Source organism: Ailuropoda melanoleuca, chromosome 4 (assembly GCF_002007445.2).
Source record: "Ailuropoda melanoleuca isolate Jingjing chromosome 4, ASM200744v2, whole genome shotgun sequence".
NCBI lineage: Eukaryota > Metazoa > Chordata > Mammalia > Carnivora > Ursidae > Ailuropoda > Ailuropoda melanoleuca.
Window position 1 is genome coordinate 11,421,059 of NC_048221.1, and position 10,218 is coordinate 11,431,276.

Sequence of the window (10,218 nt, forward strand, 5' to 3'; positions counted from 1 at the left end):
AGAGGATGGACTGCAGGGGTGACGTGGAGGTCAGAGCTCAGAGAGGAGGCCCAGGAGGTCATAAGGAGAGGTCAAGCATCACAACTTTGTTTTGAGTCATCATCACCTCTTCTCTCTCCGCAGCTGCCATCGCCCCCAAGGATGACCTTTTCTATGGTTTCCTGAAACCTTGGTTGGGTGAGTGTGGGACTGGGTGAGTTGGGCTGGGGCTTCAGGGAACAGGGGGTGGGGGATGTGCTTTCTTATAGTGTTTCAGAGTAACAGGAAAGGCCTCTAATCTCAGTCTTCTGGGCCCAGGTGATGGACTGCTGCTGAGCAAAGGTGATAAATGGAGCCGGCATCGCCGCCTGCTGACACCTGCCTTCCACTTCGACATCCTGAAGCCCTACATGAAGATCTTCAACCAGTGCACTGACATCATGCACGTGAGTTGCAAGGTTTCTTGGGAAGAGGGTGTCCTGGGAGTGAGACCGGTCCAGGCTCTGACTCATGGGTAAGCTGGGTGATGTCAGGAAGCTTCACTTCCTTTACCCTAGAAAGTGGGCTTGTAGTGAGCAGGCAGTGAGGTCATTGTCAGGCTGGCTTAAAGTCTGCAGTCTCCACGTCAATTTGTCATGTGTCTCTTTCTCTTCCAGAGTAAATGGCGGCGCCTGGCACAGGGCTCAGTGGTCTCCCTTGATATGTTTGAACATGTCAGCCTCATGACCCTGGACAGTCTTCAGAAATGTGTCTTCAGCTACAACAGCAACTGCCAGGAGTAAGTGTGGCCTCCCTGGGGAAGATAGAGCCCGTTGCTCTAGGGCAAGGTGGTGGGAGAAGAAAGGAAACTCTCAGGTGTTAGGCATCCCTGGGCTGTTGGTGCTCTGCCATTGACGTGCTGTGTGTTTCTGAAAACAAACATCACCTCTCTGAGCCTATCCCCTTATCTGAAAGTGGAATCCCAATTCCTTTCCCATAGCCCTTTTGTGAGTATTGAGATAATGTCAGTTGATGGTTTTGCATACAGTAGGTGTTCAATAAATGCTAGTTTCCCTCATTGCTCCATGAAGAGTAGTTTGGCCTTTGGAAAGTGTCTCCCCACTTTCTGAGCCTCGGTGTCTTTTTTTTTAAAACAAGGATGACAATCCTTGACCCTTTGAGAGGTATTTTAAGTATAAAATGATGTCGGGTGCTTGGGTGGCTCAATTGGTTAAGTTTACAACTCTTGATTTTGTTTCGGGTCATAATCTCAGGGTCGTGCAATCAAGCCCCATGTTGGGCTCTGTGCTTGTGGAGCCTGCTTAATATTCTCTCTGTTTCTCTCCCTCTGCCCCTCCCCTCTGCTCGTGCTCTAAATAAATAGCACTTTGTGCTTTAAAAAAGAAAAAAAATAAAATCATGCCACACTGCCCTGGCACACAGTAGATGCTCAGTGAATATTTGTTGAATGAATGAATAAGATAACCACTGTCCTGGTTCATTCATTCATTCATCAGATATTTGGTGTCCCTACTATGTGCCTGATACTATGCTAGCTACTGGGAATATGGTGGTGAGCAACAGATGAAGTTTCAGTTCCTTGGAATTTATAGTCTAAGTGGGTATAGAAAGAATAAGAGACATTGTAAATGGCAAGTTTGTAGCACATAGTAGGTCCTTAATAATAAGCCGCTGACTTTGTTACTCTGGGCTTTGTAGGCTTATGCTTCAGTTGGGTAAGGTAGAGATGGCCTTAGTGATTGATTAGTTAATTAATCTGGAAATATTTACTGAGTGCCTACTATGCGCCACTTGTGGACTAGACACTATGAATACAGTGGTCAACAAAATAGACAAGGTCTTGCTCCTCTGGAATTTACATGTTGATGGGAAGAAAGGCAGTAACCATACACAAATAAATAAACAAGAAAATGACAGACTGTGACAAGTGTATGAAAACAAGCATACTTCAGGACCAAGGACAGCCCTTTGCACACCTGTCCCACTGATTTCATTTTGGTTTTTCTTTTCATTTTTTTTTTTAAAGATTTTATTTATTTATTCGACAGAGATAGAGACAGCCAGCGAGAGAGGGAACACAAGCAGGGGGGAGTGGGAGAGGAAGAAGCAGGCTCACAGCGGAGGAGCCTGATGTGGGGCTCGATCCCACAACACCGAGATCACGCCCTGAGCCGAAGGCAGACGCCTAACCGCTGTGCCACCCAGGCGCCCCTTCTTTTCATTTTTAAAAAGATTTATTTATTTATTAGAGAGCGAGAGTGAGCATGGGATTAGGGGGGATGGAGGGACAGAGGAAGAGGGAGGGAGAATCTTTTTTTTTTTTTTAAAGATTTTATTTATTTATTCGACAGAGATAGAGACAGCCAGCGAGAGAGGGAACACAAGCAGGGGGAGTGGGAGAGGAAGAAGCAGGCTCACAGCGGAGGAGCCTGATGTGGGGCTCGATCCCACAACACCGAGATCACGCCCTGAGCCGAAGGCAGACGCCTAACTGCTGTGCCACCCAGGCGCCCCTTCTTTTCATTTTTAAAAAGATTTATTTATTTATTAGAGAGCGAGAGTGAGCATGGGATTAGGGGGGATGGAGGGACAGAGGAAGAGGGAGGGAGAATCTTTTTTTTTTTTTTAAAGATTTTATTTATTTATTTGACAGAGATAGAGACAGCCAGTGAGAGAGGGAACACAAGCAGGGGGAGTGGGAGAGGAAGAAGCAGTCTCACAGCGGAGGAGCCTGATGTGGGGCTCGATCCCATAATGCCGGGATCACGCCCTGAGCCGAAGGCAGACGCTTAAACGCGGCGCCACCCAGGCGCCCCAGGAGGGAGAATCTTAAGCAGACTCCATGCTGAGTGTGGAACCTGATGTGGGGCTCGATCTCATGACCCTGAGATCAGGACCTGAACCAAAAACAAGAGTCAGATGCTTAATCGACTGCACCACCCACGCATCCCTTCATTTTGCTTTTTTTTTTTAATAACAGTTTTACTGAGATGTAATTCACATACCATATGATTCACCCATTTAAAATATACAATCTGTGGCTTGTAGGCATTTAGTCTTAGTGATGCTACATCTCTTTGGAAGTCCTAATCCTTTGGGCCTGTTTTAAAATGTACCTGGATTTTGGTTTTATTCCGGTATGATGAGGCCAACAGATCAGATGATTGGCATTAAAAAAATAGTTACTTACAGTTTCCAAGAGAAAGGGACATGCCACACCACTCAGGGCCACATGGGGAAGCACCAGTGTCAGTCAGGAGAAAGCGTGGCAGGAGACTTTTTTGTGGTTTCCGTGGGAAGGAACAGTATGGCAGGGTGCAGGCTTGGGACTGGCTAGCTTGAATAACTTCAGAGGGCTCTGGAGGCTAGGGGCTGTCTCTAGTGGTCCAGTACTTGGGGTGATTAAGGCCTGGAAATAGAGGCTCCGCCTGCTAAATTTCAGTGTCTGGGCTCTGGATTGTTTGGTTTTCATATGAAAGGCATGCTCTTGGGTGAATCATTGGCCATCTCTAAGAGCTGGCTGGTTCTGGGAGGGGCAGTGTCTCTCCAGTTAGAAGGGCCCGGCTGGCAGAGCATAAAGAATACTAGAAAATAAGAAAATCTAGTCTATACAGGGCCTCTCTCTGTCCCCAAGCATGGGGAGGAGAAGCTTGTCTTAGGGGCTAGGCCTGAGCTCACGTCTCTTCTCCCCCTACCCCCCACCTCCCCGACAGGAAGATGAGCGATTACATCTCGGCCATCATTGAGCTGAGTGCCCTGGTGGTCCGGCGTCAGTATCGCCTGCATCACCACATAGACTTCATCTACCACCTCACGGCGGACGGGCGGCGTTTCCGGCAGGCTTGTGACACCGTGCACCGCTTCACCACAGAGGTCATCCAGGAGCGGCGACAGGCACTCCGCCAGCAGGGGGCTGAGGCCTGGCTGAAGGGCAAGCAGGGCAAGACCTTGGATTTCATCGATGTGCTGCTTCTGGCACGGGTGAGGCTGGGCCCTGGAGGGGGAGCCCTGCCCAGGGCGGCCTCCTCTTGAATCGCATCGGCTGTGTAAAATGATAAACGTCCAAACAAACATAGATCTGGGATGCAGACAGGTGCAGCATGCGTGAGACTGACTGTATTAGTTTGTAGGGTTGCCATAACAAAGGGCTACAGACCAGGGGGAGTGAAACCACAGAAATTAATTTTCTCAAGGTTCTGGAGGCTAGAAGTCTGAGGTCAAGGTGTTGACTGGGTTGGCTTCTTCTGAGGCCTCTCTCCCTGGCTTGTAGATGGCACCTTCTCATGTACCCTTTGTCTTCCCTTGGCTTGGGTCTCTGTGGAAATTTCCTTTTCTTCTAAGGACACCAGTCGTATGGGGCTAGGGCCCACCCTAAGGACCTCATTATAATTGAATTACCTCTCTCAAGGCCCTGTCTCCAAATATGGTCACATGCTGAGGTACTGGGGGGTTAGGACTCCACCGTATGAGTTCTGAAGGTGGGGGGTGGGGGGGTGGGTGCAATGTTGCCCACCAGACTTATGATGATGAAATCACAAGACTTTGAGGAAATGTGACATTGCAGAGATTGCTTCTGTAGAATTTCTGAGCAGTGCTTGGGTTCTGGAGTCAGACAGCCCTGGGTTCCAGTTCTAGCCCTGCTGCTTAGTGAATGTTTGACCTTAGTCATCTGACTCTCCCCCCCGAGCCTCAGTTTCCACATTTATGACATGATGGTCATGAGGCGTGATCACAGACCCTTGTTGGCTGTTTGGTGCTAGCAGCTAATCTAGAAACACAGACTCCTTTCTTCCCTTCACCTTTCACTCTCCCTCCTGCTGTCTGTCTTTGTTAGACAAGCCGCCTACCTCTGTCTGCCTGGACTCCTTCCCCCTGCAGCTTGGCTTGAGAAAGGGGCAGATATCTTGACTTCAGGGGAGCCCTAGGATGTGGACGGTGGGATGAAGTGAGCTGAGTGTCCTCTCTGGCTCATTCCAGGATGAAGATGGGAAGGAACTGTCTGATGAGGACATCCGAGCTGAGGCAGACACCTTTATGTTTGAAGGTGAGAATGTGGGGTGAGGCTGGGGTAGGCCGGGGGGGGGCTGTTGTCTGAAAATCGCATCTTTGCTGTCTTCAGGCAGCCTCCATTTGAGCCCCTCCTCTGCCTACAGGTCACGACACAACGTCCAGTGGGCTGTCGTGGGTGCTCTTCAACTTGGCCAAGTATCCAGAGTACCAGGAGAAGTGCCGGGAAGAGATCCAGGAAGTCATGAAAGGCCGGGAGCTGGAGAAGCTGGAGTGGTCGGTCTGGGGTCAGGGGGCTGGTGGTGGCAGGTTGAGTCTAGAGTTTGCATTTATTTCTTGCTCTGGTCGGCACACATTTCTTGCTCTTGCCTGTATATTACTCTTGCTCCTGCTGGGTGGGTGTTGCTGAGTGGGGTGCCGTCCACACAGATGTGTGGGTTCAGGTCTGTTCCACGTGTCTCCTCATTCTCCTTGAACTAGCTTCTACCCTGGACACATTCTTCTCAAGGCAGATTCCAGAAGCACAAAGAGCCACAGTTTAAAACCTCTGCTGGCATTGTAACGTTCCATTTGGCTAAAGTAAGTCACATGGCCATGTCCAACAGGAGTGGGGCAGGATGTACATTCCACGCGCCTGAGCAGAAGATGTGGCAGAATCACATGCAAAGGGCATGGGGTGTACGATTCAAACACAGGTGTGGGGTGGGGGCAGTGAAGAATCGGGAACCATAATCCAAACTACTTCAGATGTGTGCCATATAGAGCTGATTCTGGGTGCCTCGAAGAAAACACACCAATAAATAGCATTGAACAGTGAGAAGGAAAGCTCTTTTCTGTTCAGTGTCCACTTTTAGATTTTGATGTCAGGGAGACACTCTCAGTTGGGTGCTGTTGTATCTCGAACTCCTTGTGAATCTGCCCTTTTATTTATTTTATTTTTTTTTAAGATTTATTTATTTGTCAGAGAGACAGCGAGTGCGCACAAGCAGGGGGAGCAGCAGGCAGAGGGAGAAGCAGGCTCCCCGCTGAGCAAGGAGTCAGATGAGGGACTCAGTCCCAGGACCCTGGGATGATGACCCGAGCTGAAGGCAGACGCTTAACCTACTGAGCCACCCAGGCATCCCAGGAATCTGCCTTTTTAACAAAGGGAGAAGATGGCTCAGTTTTTGAGGACTGGACAGGAGATGGTCTAGCTAGAATTTAATAACTCTTCTGTTTTCCCAATGGTGTTTATGTTATGGGTACTTTTATGCCAGACATGCTGTTTGGCCTTTATGGTAGTGACATAAAGTTTCTTTGAAAGAGAAAGAAAATGATCCAGATCATGGACCAAGGGTTATAATTAATCCAATTTGGGGCCCTGGAGTCCAATGGAAAAAGGTTAATAACAGCATAAGGAGAGAATGTATGGGTTTTTAAATACTGAAATCAATCCATACAGGCTGGCAAACTGCCGTGGCCCTGGGCCCCCCTGCCTATCCTGGCAGTACTCCCAGCTGTCCTCTGACTGCCCCATAATTAATCAGTTAAAGGGTTAATGCTGGGCATGCAGAAGCCCGCTGGTGCTGCTCTGATTGGTTGTGGGTCAGATATTTTGCACGCTGAGGATTAGTGATATGTGCAAATGCCGGAAGCTGGGGCAAGTCTGAGATCCTGGACTGGTTTCCTGTGTGGTTGCTCCCGAATGCATGTGTGTGTGCGTGTGCATGTGTGTTTAGGGAAGGGGATGTTTGTGGCTGTGGCCTGGCCCCAGGTCACCCACGATTCCATGTTCTATGCTCCCCAGGGATGACCTGACTCAGCTGCCCTTCACCACCATGTGCATCAAGGAGAGCCTACGCCAGTTCCCGCCAGTGACCTTGGTCTCCCGCCGCTGCACAGAGGACATCAAGCTCCCAGATGGGCGCATCATCCCCAAAGGTGCCCATGATGTCCTCCCGGCTGCTGGGCTGCTCTGCTGCCTAGGGGGGCCTGGTCATACCTGTCCCAGGTGCACCCTCCCTGTAGATGGGGCATTTCTCTGTTTGGCTTTTGCTTCTGGGATGAGGGAGGAGATCCAGCTGTGTGTGGGGGAGGCAGAGATGGCTGAGTCCAGGTGGAAAGGCAAGAGTGGGTGTGGCAGGGTGGGCCCTGTGAGGGTGCAGGTAGGGGAGGGATGGTTTCGTTCAGTTGTCAGATACCCCTTGGAGACTAAGCTCAAGTGATGCTGGAGATCTAGAGAGGCCTCGTTCCCAGACCCAGCTGTTGAGTACCACCCAGTCTGAGGGAGACACAACAGGGCACAGACATCCCCATCACATGGGGTCAAGGATGGGCTAAAGGGAGGGACAGGGGCTGGAACAGCCTAAAATAAGGAGCGATGACTTTATGTGTGGTAAAATGCAGGGAGGGCTGCCTGGAAGAGGCAACATGAGAGGTGAGCCTCGGAGGTTAAATGTGAAAGAGAGCATATTTATGGAGCAGAGTCTCAGGTAGTAAAAGACCTTGAATGCTGGGTTGAGGCACTTGAACTTAATCTTCAGGATAGTAGGGAGCCATGGGAGGTATTTGAGCTGAGGAGGAACAATGTCAGATATGTGAGTGAGAAAGATCCCTGTGTGGCCAGCCTGGCAGCTAGAAAGGGGGAGTGGGGACCTCTAGGGAGATGGGGATCTTTTAGGGAGCAGCAGGGGAGTGGAGAGAGCAGCAGAATTTTTCAGAGAAGGCTGCGCAGGAAAGGGTAGCAGATAGCTCATGGGAGCAGCATGGCTCTAGGAAGACCAGGGAAGGAGGAGGTCTTCAGAGAAGGCCCTGGTTCCCCTCAGCCCCAGTGACCCCACTGACCCCACCCTCCCCACAGGAATTATCTGCTTGGTCAGCATCTATGGGACCCACCACAACCCCACTGTGTGGCCTGATTCCAAGGTGAGCCCCTGCCTCAATTCTCCCTTCCCTCGGCTTCTTCCTCCTCAGAAGGGGTGGTCCTGGGGTGGTGAGGCCTCTCTACCCTGCTCCCCAGGGACCCAGATGACCTGGCTGGGTACAGAGCTTGAGTGCCCCTCCCCCATCTATTCCCTCACTGTTGATTCATTAGGTCCTCAAATATTTATCGAACACCTGCTGTGTGCTAGACTCTGTGCTTGGCACTGAGGACAGAGAAAGTTACTGCCTTAGCCCTCATGGAGCTCATGGTGAAGTTCAGGGGAAGAAAATAAGCAAAAACTATCATTGTGGATATTGATACATGTGCAAAGGAAATAAAAACTGGAGTGGGGTGGGGCACACTTTAGCTCAAGTGATGAAGAAAGGCCTTGGGGAGGAAGAGAGATTTGAGCTGAGACCTGAAAAGTGTGAAGAGCAGGGAGAAGCCTGTTCCAGGCAGAGGAGACAGGAAGTGCAAAGGCCCTGTGGTTGTAATGAGCCTGGCATGCTTGAATAACAGAAAGAAGAGGGTGTGGCTGGGCTAAGGCCTCAGACTCACCCCCCGGCTAATCCTTCCTAGGTGTACAACCCCTATCGCTTTGACCCAGACAACCCACAGCAGCGCTCCCCACTGGCCTACGTGCCTTTCTCTGCAGGACCCAGGTAACTCTTCTATTTCCCCCAGTCCAAGCCCAGTATAGGAGGGTCACGGAGGCCAGTGGAAGGTCAGGGATGTGCCGATCAAGAGCAGAGACCACCTCCCACCCAGATGTGCTTTCTGCCAACCCGTCACGCTTTCAATGTACCAGGATGTCCCCAAATCAGACTCTGTGATAGTATCCCTGGGTATTGAGCACCTGCTGTGTGCCAGGCCCTAAGTTCTGAGCTCATATGCTCCCAACGACTCTATGATGCCACTGCCCCCATTTTACAGATGAGGGAACTGAGGCTTATAGGGGGAGGTCATTTACCCAGGGACTGCCCCCTTCTTGGCTCACACAGCGGCTGAGCCTGAGCCCCACCCCTGTCCCCCTTCCTCTAGGAACTGCATCGGACAGAGCTTTGCTATGGCCGAGATGCGCGTGGCCGTGGCGCTGACGCTGCTGCGCTTCCGCCTGAGCGTGGACCGAACGCGCAAGGTGCGGCGGAAGCCCGAGCTCATCCTGCGCACGGAGAATGGCATCTGGCTCAACGTGGAGCCGCTGCCTCCACGGGCCTGAGCGCCCGCGCCTCCCTGCGGTTCCCGGGGGCCCAAGCCCCGCCCAGAGAGGCCCTGGCCCCGCCCCCAAGATACTGAGGGCAGAAACCACGCCCCTCGAAGTTCAGGTTCGGCTACTAGAGGACCAGGCTCCTCCAGGGAGCAGCCTGACAGTACAAGCCACGCCCCTCACCACAAGGCTCCGCCTCCTGGCGGTGTGGTCCCGCCCCTTGAGGTCCAGGTCCCATCGCCTGAGGGCGTGGTCCGGCTCTCCTGCTTGAGGGAAGAGGCTTGGCCATGTCCCCTTGGGCCCAGACCCCTGCCAGGATCCAGAGCATTTCGGGGCCTCAGGCCCCACCCACCCAGCCATCCGAGGACTTAAGACTCAACACCTAAGGCCTGTGGGATTCAGGACCAGTCCCCCTCATGGATCCCTGCTGTCTTCTAAGTTGAGGACTTGGGAGCTGGAGCCCGAAGTTAGAGCCTTGAACCCGGACATCACCTTGAGGCTCCCAGCTCATTTGGGCGAACTCCTCTGGCATCAGGCTGCATCCCAGGGTCCAGGAGGTGTGCTTCTGCTGTTGTGTTGTAAATCTAGACCCTCCCTCACAAGCCCCTTCCTTCCTCCCTTGCTGAAAGGCCCTTCGCTGAGTGTTCTGATTTTTGTGGAATAAAAGCCAGGGACGCAGATGTCCCCACCGTCCACCCCTAGCTCAGCCAGACACTTCCCTTGGAGCCCAGGAAGGAAACGAAGGTCCCTGGGCGGTTGGGAGGCACATGAGGGAAGCTATGGGCTAGGAGGCCGGGAAGCCATTTGCCCTCAGACATAAACTCAGGCTTTTTGGGACAGTTTGTGCATTCATTTATCTCGTCAACAGACCACATATTAATTAAGTGCTTGTTGGCACTGGGCCAGGAGCACAGCCGGGCCCAATTCCTGTCCTCGGGAGAACAGGGGACAGATGTTGAACACATAATTCCACACGTAAGTTTATTTGTAATCCATGACAAGTGCTCCAAAAGAGAGGCGCTTGGCGCTCCGCGAACACACCAGGCGGGTGGCTCAGGGAGATCTTCTCTGATGCTGAAGTGAGGGTACAAGCTGAGTGGTGACAAGGGACAGAAGAGCATCT

General features: G+C 51.7%; 1 protein-coding gene across 18 annotated transcripts in view; it reads left to right on the top strand.

Annotated features, from left to right (window-relative positions):
- LOC100482288 (cytochrome P450 4F22) overlaps nt 1-9,796 on the top strand; it is a 58,023-nt gene extending 48,227 nt beyond the window's left edge. For 15 of the 18 annotated variants that reach the window (XM_034657962.1, XM_034657963.1, XM_034657955.1 and 12 more), the window contains 10 exons: nt 124-177; nt 298-425; nt 636-757; nt 3,693-3,960; nt 4,957-5,023; nt 5,133-5,262; nt 6,773-6,906; nt 7,826-7,890; nt 8,468-8,550; nt 8,930-9,107. In XM_034657962.1, the coding sequence (XP_034513853.1) occupies nt 124-177; nt 298-425; nt 636-757; nt 3,693-3,960; nt 4,957-5,023; nt 5,133-5,262; nt 6,773-6,906; nt 7,826-7,890; nt 8,468-8,550; nt 8,930-9,107 (1,229 nt within the window). Of the gene's footprint in view, nt 1-123; nt 178-297; nt 426-635; nt 758-3,692; nt 3,961-4,956; nt 5,024-5,132; nt 5,263-6,772; nt 6,907-7,825; nt 7,891-8,467; nt 8,551-8,929 lie in introns of all 18 variants that reach the window. The other 3 variants (XM_034657960.1, XM_034657964.1, XM_034657965.1) reach the window with 1 other exon arrangement.
- The last annotated feature ends 422 nt before the right edge of the window (nt 9,797-10,218 follow it).